Source organism: Eulemur rufifrons, chromosome 13 (genome assembly GCF_041146395.1).
Source record: "Eulemur rufifrons isolate Redbay chromosome 13, OSU_ERuf_1, whole genome shotgun sequence".
NCBI lineage: Eukaryota > Metazoa > Chordata > Mammalia > Primates > Lemuridae > Eulemur > Eulemur rufifrons.
Window position 1 is genome coordinate 9,899,173 of NC_090995.1, and position 25,327 is coordinate 9,924,499.

Here is a 25,327-nt window from a genome sequence, read left to right on the forward strand (position 1 = left end):
ATTCAAATCTTCTCTTTTCCATCCATACCCAGGGTGGGGCCTTTACGTTTTAAAATGCTTCAGCTTGTCAGACCTGATCTTTTTATCCTGAAAGGAAGAGACAGTCTTCAACTTTCTAGGAAATTTCTGTGGCTGACTAATACGGCTTCCCTACCTCCAGGTGAACTTGGGATTTATTCCAAAGGCTCAGATGCCTTTAAACGTGGTGGTGTCAACCTTAAATGATGAGATTCACAAAATACGATTGAGTATAGAGTTTATTCCAGTACAAAGCTTGAGAATAGCCACCTGGGAAACACAGACTCCAAAGGAATAGGGTCAGTGCTCCAAAATGGAAAAGTTAAAGTTTCCCTTGTATAGGCAGAGACAGAAGTTTAGCAGGGTTACATTTTCATGCCAGGTCAGTATATACCGTATATACGTTATAGCGATTTGTTTGATTACAGCTTGCTATAGCAAGCCCAAGGGAGATTGCTTTAACATTCCCTAAGGGGAATCTTATTTCTGGCACCTTTCAGATTTTCTAATCTACAGCACAGGAATAAGGAAGGGAGTTAATCTCTAATCGGAGAAGCAGAAGTGGAAGCTGCATGCTACGTGACTGAGACCACATAGTCACGTTCCTGTCAGGACTCAAATAATTTAAAGTTCCAACGGCTTTCAGGTTGAATTATTTAATTTCACAGTAGGATCTGATGATCTTGTAGGACTTTAGTAAGTGCCTTGCTTAGAGATCTAGCTGTTTTTGTCAGAGAAAGAGGGGAGATCCTGATGTGGCATCTTGACAATCGATCCCTTAATAAATATAGTGGAAGTTAAAAGGGGAGGATTATTTGGAGGCCATGATGAAGAACTTATGGACAAGTAAAATGCAGGTCAGTGCTTCTGAGAGGCATTAGGGATTCCAACTATCAAGAGTCAGAAAGTCAGTTAATTTAGCAAAGAGACTTTATTTCTTATAAAGGGTGGCAACGTGTGGGCTGGCCTTCCTGACGGGCTGGGCAGCAAGACAGGCACTTTAAGGCAGGGAGAGGTAAGACAGGAATTTCTGTCGAAGAGGTTGGTCAAGTGTAGTATAGTATTCAACAGGTTACAGGGGAGCTATGAATATTTATGAAGGAGACCCACACATATGCGTATTAGGGTTACATGATCACTTTGGGGTGGAGATTTAACATTTAAATGCATTATAATTAGGTCCTATATGTAAAAAGGTGAAATGTAGGACATGAGTCCATTAACTGCACATCTTCAGGAGACTGGCCAGAACCAATCCACAGAAGGCAGTTTATTAAGGAGAAACTCTTTGGGGTCCAAAATAGCCATCATGTCAGGACCATAAAAACAAGAGGAAGGCGCCGGAGCCAGACAAAGTAAGTGAACAAGTCTTTTGGCCTTTTGTTCTTGTCAAGTCAGCCCTTGATAAATCTAGTAATGGTTAGTAAGGAGAAGGAGCAGGTAGAAGCACATGGGACATGGCCAGCATCTCTCCTGTCATGACCGGGAACTTAAAACTTTTGGTGTCTTTTAGCTAAGGAGGGTCCGTTAGTCTGTTGAAGGAGGGTACAACCTTTATTTCAGTCGTCTGGATAAAGATGAGCTATTTCATAGTCGTCTATTTAGACTCATCAGTGTTTGTAATTCCAACCATCAGTTATGTTTGGACAATATTATAGATACAAATAGATAACAATAAGCTAATTTTATATTTCATCACAATTTAAATGCCTGTTCTGTGCCAAGATTTTGCCTAGGTGCTTTACTTGTGTTTATTTTCTAACTCCTATTATGGCTCTTCCTACAAATATTTCCTAGGTAAGGAAAGTGAAGCTCAGTGAGGGTAAGTTACTTGCCAAAGAGCAAGGAGCTAGAATGTGCAGAGCTGGGATCTGCCTGGCTCTAAATTCCAAGCTTTTTCTATTATACTGAGTATATTATATTAGTCAGTTAGGGCTACCATAACAGAATAACACAGACTGGGTGGCTTAAAAACAGAAATTTATTTTCTCACAGTTCTGGAGGTTGGAAGTCCAAGATCAAGATGTTCACAGAGGTAGTTTGTGGTGAGGGCGTTCTCCTTGTCTTTAAGTTGGTCACCTTCTTGCTATGTACTCACATGGCTTTTTCTCCATGCTGGAGCACTCCAGGTTTCTGTTCGTCTTCTTACAAGCACACCACTCCTATCTGATTAGGAGCCCACCCTAAGTCCTCATTTAATATTAATTACCTCCTTAAAAGGGGACTATATCTTCAAATGTAGTCACATTGGAGGTTAGGGCTTCAACCTATGAATTTTGGAGTTAGAAAATTCAATTCATAACACTGTGCTTTTAAAAATTTACCAAATTTGATAAATGTTTGAGTGAAAAATAAATTAGTAAAAAGCCTCCAGTGGGATGTTAATTAGGTAGTCTCTGGGCTCCAAATCTTTCTTAGAGAATTGATACATTTTTGTCTTAGAAATCCTTAATGTCTAGGGAGGCTAGGAGTAAGGAATGAATTTACAATATGTGATATGCCATGGAAAAAATGATGCTGGGGTATGTTTTCTTTATTTGTACAGATAATTTTTGTAAGTTTTCTTTGTGTTTAATATTGATTTTCTTTGAGTATATATTCCTTTTATTGGTGATAATAGTGCTGTTAAGTGACTACCTACTATTTAGTTTAATATGTAGCAGATATTTTGCTTATATAATATTTTTAAATCTTTGTACCAGTTCTAATGAGATATAGGCAGTATAATCTCCATGTTGAAGTAAGTAATTATAGCATGTGGCTTAGAGCATAGGCTCTGCCTACATTCTAACTGATTTCAAATCTCAGTTTGCCCTTTGTTCTTTGCATTAGTATGGCCAAGTTATTTAACCTTTTTGGTTTATTTTTTTTTTCTTTAGTGTATTAGTTATCTATTGCAGCATAACAATTACTCCAAAATTTAGTGGCTTAAAACAATAAACTTATATTTTCTCTTTCAGTTTCTGTGGGTCAAGAATTCCGGTGTGGTTTATCTGGGCAGTTCTGGTTCAAGGTCTCAGGAAGTTGCGGTCAAGAGGTTGGCAAGGGCTATAGTCACCTGAAGGCTGGAGGATCTGTGTCCAGGGTGGCTCAGTCACATGGCTGGCAATTTAATGCTCTCCTCTTGGGAGAATTAAACTAAACTCCTCTACATATGGGCCTCTCCAGGTGGCTGCTCGAGTGTTCTGACAACATGGTAGCTAGCTTCCCCCAGAGTGAGCAATTCGAGAGAGAGATAGAAGCTATACTTTTTATGATGTAGCCCCGGAAGTCAAATAGCATCATTTGTACCCTATTTGTTGGGAGTGAGTCATTAATCTGGTCTGTATTCAAGGGAAGGGAATTAGGCTGTCTTTTGAAAGGAGATGTGTCAAGCTTTGTGGACATTTTTAAGCCACCACACTTAGTTTCCCTGTTATAGGTTATTGTGGATATTCAAAGAATTGATCCATGTAAAGCACTTAGAACAATGCCAGTCATATAATAAATATTTCAAAAATGCCAAACCAGTGCTTCTCAACCACGACAGCCCATAAGAATTGCCTGGGAAGCTTAGAAAAATCCCAGAGAGCTAGTCACACTGCAGGCTTATTAAATCCTCATCTGCGTGGATGGGACATGGGCATCCATATTTTAATGTAATCTCCCTTCCCTGTGCTTATATCCCAGTTCATCCTCAGTCTTCACTCCTGCCCCTTGCTTTGTTGGTTATAAAAAGACAAGCCATTTAGTGTGATTCCCTCCATGTTTTTCACCTTCAAGCTTAAAATTGGTCTCTATACCCTTTCTCTATTCTAACTTCCCTGTCTCTTAAAAAATTACAAAGAGTTACAGAAGAATAAATGCAATTACCTGCCTCATGATTAGGAAGGAGAAGGGAAAGGAAAAAAAATACTGGTTTCAACTTAGAGTTAAGATGAAGACTTTAAAATTCTTGCCCAAATTAATCGAACCTCTACTTGAACTGTTAATTGTTGGTTGAGCTGATAAAACACAAGATGGATTAAACCTGCTATCAATTCTTTTGGGAATATTTTTGGATTGGCAATATTTTTGGATTGGCTACCAATTATCAATAATTTTTATTTTTTATATAATTCTAATAAAAGTTGAAGCCTGCAAATATATATTGCATATTATATATAGCACAGGTCTTTTTTTTTTTTTTTGTATTAAGTCCGTGACTGATAAATTGCTTTTCAATTGTTAAATTGCAGTGAAGGCATTAGGCTTGGTATTTTATTGTTCACATTGAAAATTCGGATACTTCTGCCAACGAGTTCACAGTTTTGTTAGGAAAATACAACATATACCCAAGGAGCCAAGATACACAGAATAGAGTGGGGTTGAGGGAGAGATGAGTCAGAATTTCTAAGTCAGATGATCAGAAGGGTTTTAAAGAAAAGGAAGGTAGTACTTGAGGTAGGCTTAGGAGGACTGGTAGAATGCCCACAGGTGATGTGCTGTTTGGGCGGAGAGGATTGCACGAACAAAGGCATTCTGAAAGCATAGGCGTGTGATTGAACAGTGGGTATAGTTAGTGTGTGTGTGATGGGGTGAGGGTAATATGATTGGATTTGGTGATCTTTCAGTAAAATTATTAATTAAATACTAAAGTAGCACATTCCTAAGTTATTACCCTCAGTAAAATTCAACATCTTCAGTGGACATATTTTTCTCTGTTTAAAGAAATATTCTTATTAATTTAATATAGTTCTATAAAAAATAAAATAGACTTCTAAAGAAAACCAGATCCCCTACCACAGCCTTTGGTACTCCTCAGTTCTTTCCCAAAAGAACCCAGTTTTAACTGGCTTGGCTGTGCTTTTGATATTTGCTTCCGTTTAGTAATATACTTAATAGTAGTGTATCTTGATGGCTCACTTTTGAACATTATCTCATCAGTTCTGCTTATGAAATATATAGAATTAGCTCTGTTACATGTTCATTTATTCCAAACAGTTTCTTCTAATATTGTTATATTACAACTTTAGTGAAATTTATAATTACTGTTTGACTTGTTTTTAACTCTAAAAGGGTATGTTTGTGTGAGATATTTCTTGATACTGATATTTGTCTTATATTTTCCCTGACATTATTTTCTATAAACCTATCTTCGGGTTTTGGTTTTTTTTTTTTTTCAAACTGTCCCAGTAGCTCTAGTGTTAACTATTTTTTTTTCAAAATTATCAAATAATTTATCAATTTTTTTTTCTGGGAAATTCTTGGAGTCCTTTTTATCTGCTCCTACCAGGATTGGTTGTAAATACCATCCTGAGTTTTTCCTCGTGAATCTTTTTCCTAGACCTGCTATTTCCTGGAGTCTTTGTATTTTTATCCATTGTATTAAGTATTCAGTAAGTCCCTTCAACTTGGAAAATATTTTCTTTTGGTCTTGGAAATTTTCTTGTATTACCCTCCTTATATTACATATAATTCCTTTAAAAATGTCTTATTACTTTTAATTGTTTACTATGAAATTTTCTCATTTATTTCCCAGCAAATTTGTTTTTTAAATTGTAGCTTTATTTTTAATATCCAAAATATTCTTGTTTTCTGTTCCTTTTATGAAGCTCCCTATTCTTCTGTATTTTGTTTTTGTTTTGAGACAGGGTCTTGCTCTGCACCCAGGCTAGAGTGCAGTGGTGTCATCAGAGCTCACTGCAACCTCAAACTCCTGGGCTAAGGCAATCCTGGTAGCTGGGACTACAGGCACATGCCACCACACTTGGTTAATTTTTTTATTTTTTGTAGAGATTGAGTCTCGCTGTTGCTCAGGCTGGTCTTGAACTCCTGAGCTCAAGCAATCCTCCTACCCCAGCCTCCCAGAGTGCTAGGATTACAGGTGTGAGCCACCACTTGTGGCCATGGGCTTGTTCTTGTTGCTTAAGTTTTTCTTTTCTCTCTCTGATCTGTGGGTTTTCTTTTTGTCTCTCTTTATTCAAACACCTAGTGATTTGTAGCTGTTGTGATTTAAGAAAAACATTTTGTAAAGGAGACTGGGGGTTTGTCTCTTGATGTACTTCATTTTAGAAGGATTAGATAGTACAGCAGGGGAAATCTAGCTGTTTCATTTGGGGATCCTCAAATGTCAGTATGTGAACATATTTTTCTCTTCATTTTCTGAGTTTTTTAAGAGCAGGACTAGGAGGGAGATGGGAAGTGTGCTTGATCATGGGCCTATTACTTCTTAGCAGACTTGCACTAATCTTACATTTTCAACTGTGTTCCTCAGTCTAGCCCTTAGCTGTCTCCGGTTTCCCAGAATCCTTGGGTTATTACCCAGAGACTAAGCCTGAGAATTTGCTTGCCTGGGTGCGGATGTGCCGGAGGACTCCCTAAGTCTGACAGGCTTTGAAACATTGTTTTCAGTCACTTGCATCCACTTCCAAATGTCTTTAAAATCTCATCTCATTCTGTCTTCTCTGCTGTTCTTTTTTGTCCTTTGAGCCTTATACTTTTTATGCATTATTTTACTGTTATTTCTATGAAGCCTTGGGAAGAAGACTAGACAAACGCAAATGGTCAATCTGTCTCTTTAAGTGGAAATTCGCCCTTTTTTTACTCCCCACCCCATACTTGATTTTAACTGGGACAGAATTTTATAATAGCAGCTGTGCAAACACTATCTGAGAGTTAAGTGCCTGTGAATTTTAGCTTATGAGCATTTCATAATGTAGACAGCAACTATTAATATTTTTCTTAAGAAAACCACCCTAATAATAGGGGCATTTTAATCAGTACCATGGCTAATTGTAAAGAAATTTAATTTAATAAACTAGCTCATGCCTGAGCCTTGAATTTCTTTCCTCATTACACAAGGAATTCACTAGGTTACTTGGAGGTAAGCCTCTGTTTTATCCATACTAGTATAATGGCATTTGTGGTGTTTGAGGTTAGCTATGGTTTTGCCTTGCAGATTTTAAAGGACCATGTGAATAAATGCTGGCTAAATGATGGTTATTAAGTGTCATTCCTTGAATAGCGTGAGCTCCATAGGAAGCATATGACGTATTTCCTCCCGTAGGTTAATTCCTTCCTGAGAAGCTTCTTTTCTATGGAAATTATTCAACCTTCATAAATCTGTTTCTGTGACAATCAGAATCATACTAAACTCCAAGTTTTAGTTCTTTTCATTTTCAATGTGTGCCTTTTAGGTTTTCTATAAGCAATGCCAGACGTATAAACTTTTTTTTTTTTTTGTAAAGACCTAAACCCAGAGCAAAATTAACGGGCTAACATCGACCTATCTGCCCGAGACGCCACTAAGAGATGCAAAGCCTCCACTGGAATAAATTGGAAATGCGGTGCCAGGAAGCCCAGGTTTGGCATACACTTGGGCAACATTTCGGTTCGCCTGCCTTCGTCCGGATCCCTGTGACAGGAAAAACCTTACCTGTATTTATAGGCCCCCATGACCTCTGAGATCGTAGGTCCTGCTAACTAGACTTATCCTTTCTTTGCTGATTACAAGTGTGCACCTTTATTTTCCTTATAATGGCCTTTAGCTCTGTGAGATAGTAAGTAGTGGGTGGGGCTGTGCACGTCTAGTAAGAGAAGCCGTGACCAAGCACGTTGTTCCATGGAAGAACAGCCCATCTGGAAGTCTGAGTGCACGTGTGCACGTGCATGTATACATTCGCTAGAATTCTTCATGTGACTGTCATCTTCTAGGCTGTTCTCCTTATCCTTGAGGGCTTATTCCTTTTAAAATAATTTTTACTGTCATTTTAATGGAGTATTAGTAGGAAAAGTGTATACTCATCTTCAACTGAAATAATGTCATCTTTAACTGAAAGATCTCCGATGTTCTTGATTTTTAAAGTCAACAGAATTTCTTTATAACAGCTTTTTTGATACATAAATTACCTACCATAAAATGGACCCTGTTAAAGGATACCGTTCAGTGGATTTTAGTATATTTGCAGAGTGCAAACATCACCAAAGTTTAAATGTAGAACGTTTCAGTGAGCCCAGACGGCAACCCGGTGCTATTACCAGTCCCTTCCCATTCCTCCCTCCTGCCACCAACCCCGGTCCTAGGCACACACTAATCTACTTTCTGTCTGTATCGATTTGCTTATTATGAACATTTCATATAAATGGAATCACAAATACGTGGTCTTTTATGACTGGCTTCTTTGACCTAGCATAATGTTTCAAGGTTCATCCTTGTAGCATTTATTATATAAGTACTTGATTCCTTTTTATGGCTAGCTAATATTCTTTTGTATGAATATACCACATTTTATCCATTTAGCTGCTGGTGGACATTTGGGTCATTTCCACTTTTTTGCTATTATGAACATTACTAGTTTTTTTGCCAACGTAATGCTTTCATTTCTCTTGAGTATCTACCTAGTAATAGCATTGCTGGGTCATATGGTAACTTTATGTTTTAACATTTTGAAGAACTATTTTTTCCAGGATAGCTGTACTATTGTACGTTCCCATCATGCAATGAATGAAAATTTTAATTTCATCAGCAATGAATGAAAATTTTAATTTCTTCATATCCTTGCCAACACGTTTATGTCTTGTCTTTTTTATTTTAGCCGTCCTCGTAGTAAAGGTGATAGAATTTTATAATGGCAGGAAGATTATAGGCTTGATAAAGAAAAATAGAGCAGATAACTAGCAGCTCCAAGGCCAAGAAGATAATGTCTATTTGGGAATTTTGGAATAAATCATTGTGACCTGGGTTAAACCCTTAGTAAATTCTTTGTTCTTTTTTTTTTTTTTTTTTACTAATGCTTTTATGCTAGAAGAGGAGAAAACATAAGTTATTTAAATGAGTTGTTATTTAAATAAATACAATAAGTTATTTAAAAAACATAAACCTTGTATTAATAGACTATCAACCCACATAAATATTGAAAATTGGTTTAACGAACATCAATTTGAAGGGATGCCAAATGATTAGGTTGTTAGCCACCTACAGCCCTGCCCTAACTCGACTAAGCTGTGTGTTGAACACCTGCTTTATTGAGCCAATGGAAATAACCAACCTTTTACAATGAGTCCATAACAATTTGAGGCCCTTGTGAGACAAAGGGGGCATGTATGAGATAGGCTTAAATAACTCTGGGCTTGATGGTTTAACTCAGATGACACTAAGGCTACTTAGAGACCATTTACAGCTGAGTATTTAATCAGTATTGCCTAGGAAGAAACAACTGGTGTTAATATGATTTCAACTGAAACTATATACTTATTGTACTTTGCCCATTTAATATGGCACTATATTTATAGAGAAAGCCAAGCTTTATTAGCTGGGATATTGCCCACATTGTTCAAGATTATCGTATTATATTGTGGGAGGTTCCTTTTCCTATATGCTATGATTGCTTTTCCCGGTCTCCTGTGTACTTACATTCTCATACAAACAGGTTCTTCACCTGTTCAATGCTTAAATCCTAACATGTAGCCTAGATAGGAGCTTCCAATTTTGAAATTTAGTTAGCATATTTTATATTTTTCTTACAATTTCATTTGTACCACCTGCTCCCACTGATAAGCATTCAGCACCCAGTAAGTAAATACCCACAAAATAAATTCGCTGAGCTACTGTTTAGGCATTATCAGGAGTTTGTTTTGGGATATAGAACTGAAATGTAAAATACCACCTAATTCTTCATTCTTTCTGCAGGCCTTTGCTCTTGCTTGAACATGCAGATTCTTTCTGGGGGCAGGAGTGTCAGTGCAAATGTTGGCTAATTTGGCAGTAAATATACCTGTGCATTTCACAGACTTTAATCAGAATGATAAGATAGGTAGTTTCATTGAAAATATCTAAGAAGAGACTGTAACTTATTAATTTTTATTAGTTACTTTATCATCCTGCCCTTTGAAAAATTTGTTTGAGGCCTTTGAGAACCTTGTCACAGTCATGGGTTGTGAGAGATCTGTAAAAATATAACCTTTCCTATTGCATAGGAAAACACCAACTCCGTTAATCATAAGATGAAATTATATTGTCTACATAAGCTTTTCGTCTTTCTAAAGAAGTGGTTCCACCCCTGGGAAATGAAAGGCAGAGGTACAACCCAGTCTGGGCTGGATGCGGTGGCTCGCACCTGTAATCCTAGCACTTTGGGAGGCCGAAGTGGGGGGATTACTCGAGGTCAGGAGTTCAAGACCAGCCTGAGCAAGAGCGAGACCCTGTCTCTACTAAAAATAGAAAGAAATTAGCTGGACAACTAAAAATATATATAGAAAAAATTGGCTGGGCATGGTGGCGCATGCCTAAAGTCTCAGCTACACGGGAGGCTGAGGCAGGAGGATTACTTGAGCCCAGGAGTTTGAGGTTGCTGTGAGCTAGGCTGACGCCATGGCACTCTAGCCCGGGCAACAGAGTGAGACTCTGTCTCAAAAAAAAAAAAAATAACAAAAAACCAAAGAAACCCACTCTCATCCAGTGAGCAGGCATTTATGTTTTTTCCCATTCTTCCATGAATGCATATTTAGAAAGAAATATAATGTTTTGTTTATTCTCAGTTCATACAACATTTTGTGCCCATTCTTACAGGTTTTTCTTAAAACGTTTTCCCACAAACCCCTAGGACCTAAGAAGCTATAGTTTATCACAAATGAATTAAGAGTATCACCCCCACACACACTCCCCAATTTTGCTTATTTATTGATTGATTCAGGGAACGTTTCTTACATGTTCGCATGTATTAGATACTGTGTTAGGTGCTATGATAATAACAGCTACCTCTGTAAGAGTACGCTGATCAAACCATGTGCTCAGGGGGTCAGACTGCTTGGATTTGAATTGTGCCTCAGCGATTTGGTAGCGAGGTGAATGCGCACAAGTAAATCAACCTCTTCCAGTCTGGTCCTCTCTAACTGGGGATGTATTCAATTCCTATTGCTGCCTTAACAGATTACCATGAATTTAGTGGCTTAAAACAATACAGATTTATTCCCTCATTGTTCTGTGGATGAAAAGGATGTGAGCTCAGCTGGTTCTTTTACTCACAAGGCCAAAATCAAGGTGACCGCCTAGGCTTTTGTCTGACAGCTCTTGTCCGACTGCGCTGGGGGAGAATCTACTGCCAGACTCATTCAGGTTCCTGGCAGAATTCAGCTCTGTGCGGTTTTAAGACTGAGATCCCTGTTTCTTTGCTGGCTTCTCAACTTCTAGAGACTGCTCACACACTCTCAGGTTTGTGACCTCTCTTCGTCAGCTCATTATCCTATCTGATGCTTTAGCAAGTTCTCATAAATATTTTTGTGAGGCTTAATGAGAGGGGGGAAAAGCTACTTCGATAGATCTGGCACCCTGAGGCTAAACATGTTGGTTGTTTTAACGGCTGACCTTCTCATGGCTCTGAGATATGTCAGGATAGAAGTTAGCATTTTGCCGGTTCTTTTTCTCTCTCTCTCCCCTTGAGTCTAAGATTAGAAGTACAGTATAACTTCGTGGCCACTGAAAAGTCCAGGCATGTGACAAACAACTAGGATAAATGTCAAGATCAGTGTTAGGAGCCATCCTGTGATACATCCTATGATACAGGTGCAGCATTGCTGATTATGATCATAATCTTTTTTTAAGGAGAGCAAATATTTGTCACATGGTTCGGTGTTTGCTACTTAACCTGGAACAAAAGTATGGTAGAGTCTTCCAAGTGCTGATTTCTCTGTACACTATGTACACTGTGCTAGTTGAATGTTTGCATTTCAGCTTGAGGTATGAGTCAGATTTAGCCAACAACAAATGAAAGCTCTGAAGAAAACTTTGAATAATTTGAGATGATACTTTTCACTAATGGAGAAAGATAGTTCTTATCCTAGGAAAAGATCGATGTTAAAGAAAATGGTGACTGTTCCAATTATGAACCATTATTCCCATCTGCAAAATTTTCTTAAAACATTTAGACTCATGAATTATATTATTCTAATTTTTATTACAATTCTAGAAGTACAAGTTTAAAACAGTTAAAAACTATTTTTATATAATACATATGCAGAGGTACATTTCACTTCTATTACTGAGGCCCTTCTGTGGAATTTCAATGCTGAGTATCCTTTCTGTGTGACCACCAAATGAGCCTTTTCTTTAAATATTGTCTGTAATCTTATTCCTACATAATAACACTCTGATAGTTCTGTGGACTAAATTATTCTGTATTTCTTTAAAATATATTCGAGATACAGATGTCACTTTACTCCTATGCTAGTTTGTCACACTGTATGTCTTTATATATCATTCTGTTAAAATGATTTCTTGATCACCTTTTTATATGCAAGGCATAAAGAGTATTTAAAAAGTGGTTGAAGCTTAACTTCGAACTCTGAAAGAGCTTACATTTGTCAGTTTGTGGATTTTTTTACTTTAACTGGACATCAAATACATTTCAATGAAGCTTTCTTTTTTTGAGACAGAATCTTACTATGTCTTGAATGCAGTGGTGGTATTGTAGCTCACTGCAGCCTCAAACTCCTGGACTCAAGTGATCCTCCTGCCTCAGCCTCCTGAGTAGCTGGGACTGTAGGCACAGGCCACGATTCCCAGCTAATTTTTCTATTTTTAGTAGAGACAGGAGTCTCACTCTTGCTCAGGCTGGTCTTGAACTCCTGAGCTCAAGTGATCATCTCACCTCAACCTACCAGAGTGCTAGGATTACAGGTGTGAGCCACCGCGGCCACCCGAGGCTTTCTTGACAATCTTATTTATAATCGTAATCGCCAGCCCTTACCCTGGTTCAAGTACTCCCAATTCCCGCAGCCCTGTTAATGTATTTTTTGTTTAATGTTTCTTTCACTCACCAGAATGTAAGCTCCATGAGGGCAGAGATTTCTGTTTGTTTTGTTTATTGATGAATCTCAAATGCTTAGAAAGGTGCTTAGCACAGAGTAGTCACCCAATAATTTTTGTTAAATGAATGAATATTTCATACCTGTGTTTTCCATATATAAAACAAACAACTTTTGTATGTAAAACAAGCAAGAACATTCAACCTATAAGCAGAATCCAGCCTTGTGTTACTATCCCACCAGTGTCAGCCTAGTCCAGGCCACCAGCCTATCTCTTCTGGACTGTCACAGTAGTGTCTTAACTAGTCTCCATGCTTTCAACTGTGCTTCCTACAGTCCAGGCTTAGCACAGAAGCCAGAGTGGTCCTCTTAGGTCAGAGCATGTCTCCTCGCAGCTCACAACCCTCACTCAGGGGGAAAATAAAAGAGCATGGCTTACGATAAGATAGATCTGCCCTTTCCCTTTCTGCATTGTCTCCTGATTTCGTCTCTGACTGTCTTCTCCACCCACCACCAGTTGGCACCAGCTCCAAGACCTCTGCCGCAGGGCCTTGGCACGGCTGTTTGCTCTGACTGGAACACACTTCTCTATTTCCTGCAGTTCTGCTCAGTTGTCATTGTATCAGGGGACACCCCCCCACCCCCAACCATGATGAGTGAAATAACATTTCCCACCCCTACATCACTCTGCTTTATTCCACTTTACCCTGCTTTTTATTTCTTCATAGCACTTATGTTACCGTTTCACATATTTATTTGGTTATTGCCTGTCTCCCCCTCCATTAGGATGTTTCATAGGTTTCATAAAAGCATGATATCACACATAGTGTAAAATGTATATTTTGAATACATGGATCTAAATGTATAAGCATTGCTAACTTTTTTATAATATGAGACCTTCAGGAGGCCATTGTAATTGACAATATAAATCCAAAAACAGAATGTATGAATGAATAAGGCAGTGTTTATTATATTTATGTATCAGCATATCAAAAAATAATGCAAGCAGTGGTAAAGTAATTATTATGAACTTCGTTTCTCACAAGTGTCAGAAAGCATCTTCTTAATAGGCACGTTGGTACCAACACTGCTCCCAGGCATGCTGCCCGAGGCATCCTTCTAGAAGCCTCCTCTGAAGGTGTTGAGCAGTTACTGTCACACGTAGGAAATCTTGTTGGTAAGGTTGCTGCAGGCTGGCAGTAAGAGTGATATTTACCACGTATTTCAGGAAACACAGTATAAATTACAGATTCTCAGAATGTTAGCATATAATTAATCAGTATGAAAAGAGGTGAGGGGAAGTGTCATGGTAACAAATTGTGGTCTTTAATGTATTGTCACTATATTTGAACAAGGATTCAGGAAGTAAATTATAAGTAGTTAAGGTTCAGATATGGGTGTGCTGCTGTCAAAGCTGCTGATGTAGAGGATACTCACATCCTTGCCCAGCGGGTGGATCTGTGGAATCATCTTCCATCATAGGAGGTAGATATAAGATATTTCTTTCTCAATTACTTTTGCCTTTTGAGAATATATTTATTCTCTCATTCATGCCATAACGGATTTCGTTTTATTTTGTTAAGCATGAAACATACTCTTTGAATGTATTATCTCCCTTCCCATTTTTTGTCAATTTTATTTCCTGGAAAAATTATTTATCATCTTTCAAAAATTTGAAGTAAATGATGAAAGTGCTGCTGCTTTTTTTAAAGATGTTGTTGTCATAAATTCATAATTATTTTGAATATTTGTTTTATTTGATATAGTGCCCACTCACGTTGCCTGCCTGTTTGAGCCAGAAGGCCAGAGGCCCATTATCAAGGCTGTGGGAATGCTGTTGCTTGTATCTTTAAATGTGGGAACTGGACCTTTTTTTTTTTTTTTTTGGAGACAGTGTCTCACTCTGTTGCCCAGGCTAGAGTGAGTGCCATGGCGTCAGCCTAGCTCACAGCAACCTCAAACTCCTGGGCTCAAGCAATCCTTCTGCCTCAGCCTCCCGAGTAGCTGGGACTACAGGCATGCGCCACCATGCCCAGCTAATTTTTTCTATATATATTTTTAGATGTCCTTATAATTTCTATTTTTAGTAGAGACGGGGTCTGGCTCTTGCTCAGGCTGGTGGACCATAATTTTAAATAGAGAGCACATACCCTTGAAAACATCCAGACTCACTTTGAATTAGTCACCATAAAAAGGGAAAAAGGCAAACTAAGATTACATTTTTCTGTTGGTGTATATTTGTTTATTTTTATAATGGCATGAGAAATGGGTGACTTCAGTTAATTTTTAATCACTCCAACCTAATTACTTCCATTTCTTACCTATCCCTGCTGGTTAAGATTCTAGTGCAGTGGAAAACTGTTTCATCCCAAGCAGTACCACTTAGGTCCCACAGGTTCCTCACCCGGGAAATGACTCCCAAGCCTTTATTCTGATCCTGTTCTCCGCAGCCACTCAATGTCCTTGTATGTAACTTTCTGGATGTTTTCTGTTTTTACTTCCTGCTCATGGCATTACGTTACCCAAGTGTTTTATAACATTGACTGATCCTCTTCCTTTGTATTTTATTTGCCTCATTTTTCTGTTTCTTATTCATTTGACTGGCTAAAGCTGACTTAACAAAGAAATCCAACCTGTGTATTAATTATACCTGTATTAAATTTTCATTGTCTTAGACATCTGTTAAAAGGATGGATTGTGATTATGTCCCTAAATTACTGCATTTGTTATAAAAGATTTGTATTTTCCTCTGATAGAAAGCAGTGCACAAAGTTACATAAGTTAGCAACTTTACTATTTAAGTATTGGCAAAGCAAACCTTTGAGAATTAACAGAAACTGTTCATGTGTATGCCTATGAATTTTTGGCACATTGTTAGACATTTTGAGCTGTATGCAAGATTATCAGGCTTTTGTATGGGAGTCACCTATCAAATTCTGAACAATATGACATGTTAAATATTGTTTTTAAAAAGGTATTCCTTCTGCAATTTGTTAAGAATGGCACATCTTTATTCAGGACTATTGTGATAGGTATAGGGAGTATTGCATTGGGGTTTTGCAGTGGGGGAGAGAGATTGGGCTCAACTTGGAACACAAGGAAAAGGCGGGGAATTTTATAGCCAAGCAGCAGGGTTAGGGTGGGTGATACTCAGTGTATGGAAAATTATGAAGAAGAAACATCAGGGGTAAGGAGGCATTGCGGTTAAACTGACCCCCCAGGACTCAGGCTGAAGGCAGAACAAGCGGATCAGACATCACCTGGGGATGGGGGAAATGAGGAATTTGGTCAGATATCCAGGGTGATCAGGTATCAAGGGTGGGGGATCTTGGCTAAACTGACATAGCAATATTCTTACTAAAAGTAGTCTCTTGAGAACATGCCCAGAAACAAGGGCTAGTTGAAAAATAGCTCAGAGGAGCTTCATCAGAGTATGGTCAAGGAGAGGATCTTTGTCAAGATTAAAAAGCTGTATAAAAACTTTAAAAGTTTCCTTCAGTTTTCTCTGGGCACAGTATTCTAATCATGTCCCTCATGGTGACCCAGGAAGGTCTCTCGTATCAAATTTTATTCAACCGAGAGAGTCTTGTTTTTGACAAACTTGAAGACAAAAATCAAATGGAAGATTCCACTATGGATTGAAAACCTAACCATTATCTTAATTTGGGGGAAGGAAATAAGAAATGGAAACACAATTTTTTTGCACTGAATAGAGCTCGTGGGTTTCTGCATTTCTTGAATAAGTTAGTAATTCTTTAACATAAAAAGAAAGTCAATTATTCAAGGCCTATCTCAGTCTCTAAGGGATTTTTTTCTGAATAATATGTTAGAATTTGTTACACCTACATGCTTTGTTGTTGTTACTGTGCATTATGCCGGAGAACATTTTTTATTCTTTTTTTCTTCCAGATGGCAGAAATGACGCTCAGGAGAACAGCTTAAGAGACTTAATAAAAGAGCTGCCAGACACCCACTACTGCCTCCTCAAGTACCTTTGCCAGTTCTTGACGAAAGTAGCCAAGCATCACGTGCAGAATCGCATGAATGTTCACAATCTCGCCACTGTGTTTGGGCCAAATTGCTTTCAGTAAGTTAGTGGAGTTTTGCTGTTAATGTCATCATGTCCCCTTTTCCATTTACTACTGTCTGAAATTACTGGGATGTAGAGGCATATTTCAATCTGAAAAACCAACCTGATTATGTTGGGGAAGTTTCATCTTGTTCTTGGGCATTTTAGCATTTTTTTTTTTTTTTTCATAGCAAATTTGAAAGAGGCAGATATGCCTTTTTACGAAACCATAATTTGCAGTAATTCAAATAACATTATTAAAACTCTGGAAATAAGTTTTATTTCCATTAAAAACGGCATTTAAAAGATCTGTGATCTGAAATCTGATTAGCAGAAAGGGAAGGAATATAATATCATGAGTAATTTTTTTTTCTTTTTTTTTTATTTCATCTTATTGTTATGGGGGATACAGAATTGCAGGTTACATATGTTGCCCATGTACCGCCTTTCCCCCCAAGTCAGAGCTCCAGGCGTGTCCGTTCCCCAGGTCGTGCGCGTTGCACCCATCATGTAGGTATATGTCCCTCCCCCCCCCCCACCCCCCTTCCCGAGTCAGCACCTTCAAGTGTTACCACTCCCCAAACGGTGTGCAATGCACTCATTGTGTAGGCATACCCCCATCCCCTCCCCCACCCCCCATGAGTAATTTTTTAATAGTGATTAAGTTAAAATTATTGCTGTTAGATGGAAAATTATGAGTCGAATATGTCCAGTGACAGAAAAATGTGTCCACTGATGGATGAATGGATAAGAAAATGTGGTATATACACACAGGGCATATTATTCAACTTTAGAAAGGAAGGAAAACCTGTCATGTGCTACAGCATGGATGAACCTTGAGGACTTTATGCAAGTGAACTAAGCTAGTCACAAAAAAAAAGTAGTTTATGATTCCACTTACATGAGGTATCTTAAGTAATCAAATTCACAGAAACAGAAAGTAGAATGGTGGTTACCAGGAACTGGGGGAAGGGGAAAATGGGGAGTTTAATGGGCATAGAGCTTAAGTTTTGCAAGATGAAATATTCCGGAGATCTGTTGTACAACAGTGTGGGTATATTTAATAATATTAAACTGTACACTTAAAAATGGGTATGATGGTAGATTTTATGTGTTTAACACAATTTAAAAAATCTTCACATAAAATAGTTTTGCTTATATTCATCTTTCCTTTCCAGTGTAGTGTTCAAGTGATTTGAACATTTTTTCCTTCCTTCATAATGTTTTAAATGGATTGATATTTGCTTTTCATTCTGCCCCAATGTCTGACCTTTGTAGTAATATTTTGTTTGAGAGAGAAATCTAGGAGAATATTTTGTTTAAGAGAGAAATCTAGTATCTTCTTTTTGATAGAGGAACATTCTGGAGTTGAGTGCTGTGTATACAGGGAACAAACCCAGAGTTACTTTGTATCACTTTCTGTGGTTCATGAACAATCTGCAAATGTTTTCCTTTTTGTGTTTCTTCCTCAGTGAAAGGTACTGTTTTTTTCCACTGAAGGTCAGGGATGGCTTAATGCTCATTGTATATAAAAACAGGAATGCTACAACTGCTCAAATTGTAGCATTTATTGTATAAGGCAAGTGTATAAAGTACCCTTAGTCTTTCCTGTTGTATTATAAAAGGAACAAAGATGTAAAAAACATAGAGTTGCACTGTGTGATTTTTCTCCCCATTATGTCAGAAGAGGATATAAGAAAACTAATTCCAGCATACAATTACATCTCTGTGGATTTTCTGTTAAATGTTAGTATTTTGTCTTACCGAAAAGAGCAGAATGTGTGTTAGTTTGGTTATTCACTATGCCTGCTAGATGGTGCTGTCTATAAAGAGACTCCAGAAGAATGTACTAATAGCTGTAGTAACTGAACATACCTAAACGTAGAAAAGGCACTGTACAAATACAGCAAAAAAGATAAATAACGGTACACCTGTATAGGGCACTTACCGTGAGTAGAACTTGCAGGACTGAGAGTTGTTCTACGTGAGACAGTGAGTGAGTGGTGAGTGAACGTGAAGGCCTAGGACATTACTGAACACTACTGTAGACTTTGTAAACACTATATGCTTAGGCTACACAAAATTTATTACATGTAAGTAATTAAAGTAAAAAATGTAAGTGTGGCTACAAAATAACACTTAGCTTAAAACACAAGCACATTGTACAGTTGTACAAAAATATTTTCTTTCTTTATATCCTGTAAGCTTTTTTCTGTTTTTAAAATTATTTTTTTCTTTTTAACCATTTTTATTAAAAACTAACACACACACACACATTCAGGCACGCACTAACCAGTGCCTACACAGGGTCAGGATCATCAGTATCACTGTCTTCCACCTCTACATCTTGTCCCACTGGTAGATTTTCAGCGGCAATAACATGCCTGGAGCTATCATCTTCTGTGGTAACAGTGCCTTCTGGATACCTCCTAGAGGACGAGCCTCAGGCTGTTTTACAGCCAGCTTTTTTTTTATATATATATAAGTAGAAGTACGCTCTAAAATAATGACAAAATTTAGTAACTACATAAACCAGTAATGTAGTCATTTACTGTCATTATCATGTGTTATGTACCATACATAATTTTATATGCTATGCTTTTATACTTCTGGCAGTGCCGTAGGTTTGTTTACACCAGCATCACCACAAAGACATGAGTAATGTGTTGTGCTACACAACATTGTGACTTACTAGGTGACAGGAATTTTTTAGCTCTGTTATAATCTTATGGGACCACCATTGTACATGCAGTCCATCATTGACTGAAATACTCATTATGCAGTGCATGGCTGTATTTTTTTTTTTTTTTTTACAAGACATAAAATTCTCCCATTTCAAGTGTACAATTCAGTGATAGTAACTTTAGTGAGCGGTGTAACCGTCCCCAAGCCAGTGTGAGAACATTTTCATGCCTCCGGTAAGACCCTCATGCCCATTTTAGTTAACTCAGTCACCAGGCGGCCACTAATCTACTTTCTGGGTCTCCGAATTTTCCTTTTCTGCACATTTCATATAAATGGAATCATACAGTCCATGGTCTCTTTGGTCTGGTTATTTCACTTTGCATACTGTTTCCTTATCTTTAACAGAGATTAATTATAACAGTACCTTCCTTTTAGGGCTATTGTGAGGATTAAATCAGTTCATAAATTGAAAGGGTTTAGCAAACCTAAACCCTTTGAATCCAACGCATAGTAAATAGTAACTGTTCTTTTTCTCCTTCTTTTACTACTTACTAGTATTTTTTGTTACATTTTCTTCAACTTCCTAAGCAAATGCATGAAAACATATTTTAACACATAATGTAATATGCTAGTCTCCTTGTTCTAGTCGTCTTTATGTTGTGAGTAATGTAAATCTAACGTATATGTTAAATAGATATTTTTGGAGTGGATAAGAGCTTAAGCATCATGCTTAAATTTTTTTTTATATGAGAGACTATGTTCTGTATTCTAGGTGACAGACTTACAACGTGAATTTTTGATGCTTACTCCTTGGGACTGTCTCAGATAGATGATATTAGTGTTCTGAATTTACTTTGAAGTTAATAGAGGTCTTTTCCCTGGTGTGCTCTGCTATCACAAAACTGACGGGAAATATAAAGATAGTTAATTCTAACTATTATAAAATAAAATTCTACATTCTAAATATAGAATTCTAAATATAACGAAAATATATTCCAAATATAATTTAATCGTAGCTGTTCTAAGCATACCCAATTTTAAGAAAATCTTTGTGAGAGTCATAAAACCGAGACATGAAAGAAGCTCTGTGGAATTAATTTACCCTAACTTGACCTGACAGATTAATATCCTGATGGGATTAGAATTAAGACACTAAGAACCAGAAAAGAGGAAGATGGTTCTGGTGAGAATAACAAGCAACAACTCCTGTTCTTGGAGTTCTCGTAGCATTTTGAACATATTTCTGTTTTGTATCCCTATCATTTTTTGTATAGCTATTTCAGCCTGTTAATATTTATCCTCTTCCTGACTCCTCCTCCAGCCTTATATGTGAACTTTTAGGGCAAGAATCTGGTTTATCCATGTTAGAAGTGAAACAAGTTTGTGGTCACAAATTCATTCTTATTTTTGCCAATGGTAAAATATTAAGCGTCTCTGGAAATTGACAAAATGCTCTTTGGCTGAAGAATATAGCAATATATAGCAGCTCCTACTGTGTAATGGGTTATACAAATTAGATTGTCTTATTTGGATTCTCCACCTTGATGTAGCTGTAGGCAGATCAGCCGAAAACTGAATTCAGGGACTCTAACATTTTATTCTTTTTTTTTTTTTTTTTTTAAGAAATAAACGGCCTCCCTAAATGTTTATATTGTTTCCAAACATTTTGGCTCATTTGGGTTGGGCAAAGGCTGACTTCAGAATTTGTGAATTGTTCTTACTCCCTTCTTTCTTGTCTTGCTATTTAAACACCTGGTTGATTTTTAACACTTCAGAAGAGGCAAGGCACAATAGCCAAGGAAGCAATTCAAATGTCCATCAGTAAATGAATGTATAAACAAAATATGGTATATACATACAGTGGAATATTATTCAGTCTGAAAAAGGAAGGCAATCCAGTCACATGCTGTAACATATAGATGAACCCTTGGAAACTATGATAAGTGAAATGGACCAGTCAAAAAAGATAAGTACTGTATGATTCCACTTATATGAAGTGTCTAAAGTAGTCAAACTCATAGAAACAGAAAGTAGAATAGTGGTTATGAGGAGTTGGGAGGAGGAAGAAAGGAGGAGTTGTTTATTGGGTGTAGTGTTTCAATTTCCCAAGATGGAAAAGTTTTGGAGATCTGTCTGACAAGGTGAATACACTTGACACTACTAACCGCACACTTATAAATTGTTAAGATAATAAATTTTAAGTTATGTGTTTTTACCACAATTTTTTAAAAACATGGATGGCCAAGATGAAGCTTATTTTTGGAGTAGTGAAAATGTTCTAAAATTGTAGTGATGGATTTCCAAATCTAAATATACTAAAAGCCATTGAATTGTACACTTTTAATGAGTGAACTGTGTAGTAAATGAATTATATCTCAATAAAGCTGTAAAATTTTAAAAAAGACAAGCTGGGGAGCAAAAATAAACAAAAAAAAAAAAGAAAAAAAAAAGACAAGCTGAAATTCAAGTTAGTCAAGTTTGCTACTTAAAAAAACTTTTCCATAATACTCAGTGGACTAAGGCTTAGAATAAAATTACATGCACCCATACATAGCATAGAACAAAATAAGAGTAATTTGGTTTTCTTTCTCTGTACATTTTCATCATGTTTTAACTAATACGCATTGGGACTCTCTTGAGTTTATAGCTGGACTGCTGTCAGATATGATGAAGCCGGGCACAGTATGAGAATAGTTTCCTTCAAACTACTTTTGAGATAGTTTTGAGCGTTCTTACTGTTTTGATAGCCACCATTATGCAGCACCACTGAAACTTGCAAATGGGTTGATACCATAGCAACGAAGGATCCAAGTTTGGCTTTTTTTTTTTTTTTTTCCCCAGTAACATTACAGGCTAAGCTCTTGGTAAAGACCATGTGTTTCTTGGTATTTATTACCCTGACAGGCCTTGCCAGTGTTTCTTTAGCCCATTTGGAAGCATTCCAGTTATTCCATCTCAAGGTTTGTTTATATCAAAGATTGCTGATTTTGCCTATAACTTGCTGATTTGGGGACTGTTACCATTGGAGATGAAATGTGTCATATATGCTATTCTGATAGAGATGCTAACAGCATATTTTTTATATTTTATACTATATACTATAATCATATTGCCCATTTACGTACAAAGAGGAAAGTTAACTTTTTAATTCAAAAGAACTAGGAAGGTAAGACTGGCTTCTAAGAGCATGTAGACTTTTAGTTCCCTCATGCTTAGTTGTAGGCTCTGTTGGAAATATGAGTTAGGCGGACTTCCTGCCCTTAAAATACAGTGCAAGGGATAAAAATTCCTTCACAACAAATTATATATAACAGACTCTAATCTGCTATGATAGAAGATGATATAAATTCTGTGAGAATAAGGAAGAAATAATTATGATGAAGAACTAGAGCACAACTTAGCTGAACCTTGGAAGATAAATAGGATTTAGGAAGTGAAGAGAGGAAAGACTTTCCACGGGAAAAAAAAAAAAAAAACAACATTATGAGTAGAAGCTCTGAGCTTGAAAATCTATTTTTGTGTCATTGACCGTAAGGTGCAGTAGAAAACATGATGAAAAATAAGACTAAAAGTTACTTTAGGCATTCAAACTGCTAACAGTCTGATCCAAATCGCTTTTGGTGAGCATAACCTTTATAACCAAGTCAAAGGCTAAGACGTATTCTTTGTTAATGATGAATTTGAAAAGTTTCTGTAGGTAAGGTCCTGAAATCAATTCTTTAAATGAAAAGTGAGATGTTCCCCTCCTGGTTTAAAATGAGAACTTCCCCTAATCTAAAGTTGAGTTTCTACAAAATCATTATATTTTGCTAACGTTGATAGAACTCATGCACATAGTCACCTCTTCTGTTCCAGAACTGGTGCTCTGAAGTCGTCAGAAGTCTACCATTTACTACACCGTATCAGTCTGTTTCTTTAGAAAAGTAGAATCACAGAAATGGAAGAGATCTAAGATGTCATTTAAGACAAGATCCAGGTTGACGAGTGTAAGAACTAGCGTAAGCAGCCCAGGAGCACAGTTCTGACTCTGAGTCCATTGCTCGTCCCAGTCTACAGCACAGCAGGGGAACCAGCACAGGGGTTGATACCCCAACACGTGAGCTCCACTTCCCTTTACATGGTTTTCTTTGTCACGTTTTAGCCTTTCTGTCTGACGCAGGTTGTCTCAAATTCTGTAGGTGCCCTAGCTGCTTCTGGGTCTTGCAATCTGAAAAGAGCTCATGGCTATAACAGAATTGCTAATTCTTCTAGGATTGCCACCATAAAAATTACTGACTTGTCACTGCTAATCTAATCTGTTTCTTCAACATCAGCCATATCCTTGTGTAAAAATTGGAATCATAAAAAATTCCAGATTTTGAATTGGAGCACTTTTCTTCATCCAGAATATATCAACTCCTTTCTAATTGTGACCCTTTCAGATAAATAGTGTCCCTACATCTTCGAGACATTGACACTGTCACTCTAATTCTGGTAGTGGTTTAGAAAAAAGTCATCTACCCCTTTACCTTAGTATTATCCTTGTCTTTATTACTATTGACAGCTTTTCTATAAGACACATAAGGAGATAGTTTTTTGAAATATACAAATTTTCTGAGAACCCTTAAAAATGACAATAATGAATACCAATTTTCATATACTTCTGTATATCAGTTAAATTCTCCCTGACTTTTTTTATCATTGCAGGTATAATAATAATACTTAAGAGTAATAATTAGCTACTATTTTTTCACTATTTTGGTTGAAACCATGTACCTAAAATATATTGAAACATATCCAATTATCCAGTGTAAAATTTTTTTTTAAATTATCCACTCAAATGATTGGTAACTTGATTTCAAGTATCTGAAAACTATATCTGAAAAATTAATATAAATTTTTCCAACTAATCTAAAATATTGAGACTGTTGGTGTAGTAGTCTAGAGCTTTCATTTGTAAAGTTTTGTATTCTATTGGTGCTTCTGAGAAGCACTCATCACTTAGGTTAATAAATGGTACTGTTCATAAAATGTATAATATGAGGAAAAAGTGAAAGCTAATATACATAATATAAATTGAATACCTGGAAACAGCAGCATCAGTAGTTCTTAAGAAGGGAAACATCGCCAAGGGCAACATCAGGTATAAAAACAATTCTGGAAACTTTAGTTTCCACTGCCTCACCTCAATTCTGAGAAACATTAGGAACTTTATTATTGAATGTTATCTTTTTAAAAAATCTTCCAGCTCTTCATTTATGCTAAATTTTCACTCATAGCATATTAATGAATATAGGTCAATCACAATACATCCAGAGACAGGACGGTATAAATTTGCAAACTTTTATACCTTTTAAAATGGTTGTTATACCTCGCCTCAGGTGATTGCTTTCAGTGATAGATTTTTCTTTTTTCTTTGGCAAGGAACTACATACAGAGAAATGTCCCAGCATGTCAGCATTTTTTAATTGCAAAACATTAAGGACATAATGTCTGCATGGGATTTTCGTGGACAAGGCTGAGCAATTGGGTCAGGTGATAATGCAATTAGGTACATTCAGGCCTGGGTGAACAATAATATTCCAAGAGTATTGATGAATCAAATGACAGTCCCAAGAGAAGTTACAAATAAAGTATCTTATTGCTTTTTCCCTACTCATTAAGCCTTTATAAGTAGATTTAGATTAATACATAGAAGGCTTTATACATATAAAAAGCATCAATGAAACAAAGCTGAGGACGCTAATATGTTGAATAGCAAGGTTAGAAATAAAGATTGAAAAAGACTGCAAAAATATTCACTATTTGTTTTTA

At 36.9% G+C, this 25,327-nt stretch overlaps 1 protein-coding gene across 1 annotated transcript in view; it reads left to right on the forward strand.

Moving 5' to 3' along the window:
• FAM13A (family with sequence similarity 13 member A) overlaps positions 1–25,327 on the forward strand; it is a 190,173-nt gene that overhangs the window by 16,881 nt on the left and 147,965 nt on the right. The window contains exon 4 of the mRNA XM_069485346.1: positions 16,690–16,867. Coding sequence (XP_069341447.1) covers positions 16,690–16,867 — 178 coding nt within the window. The remainder of the gene's footprint in view (positions 1–16,689; positions 16,868–25,327) is intronic.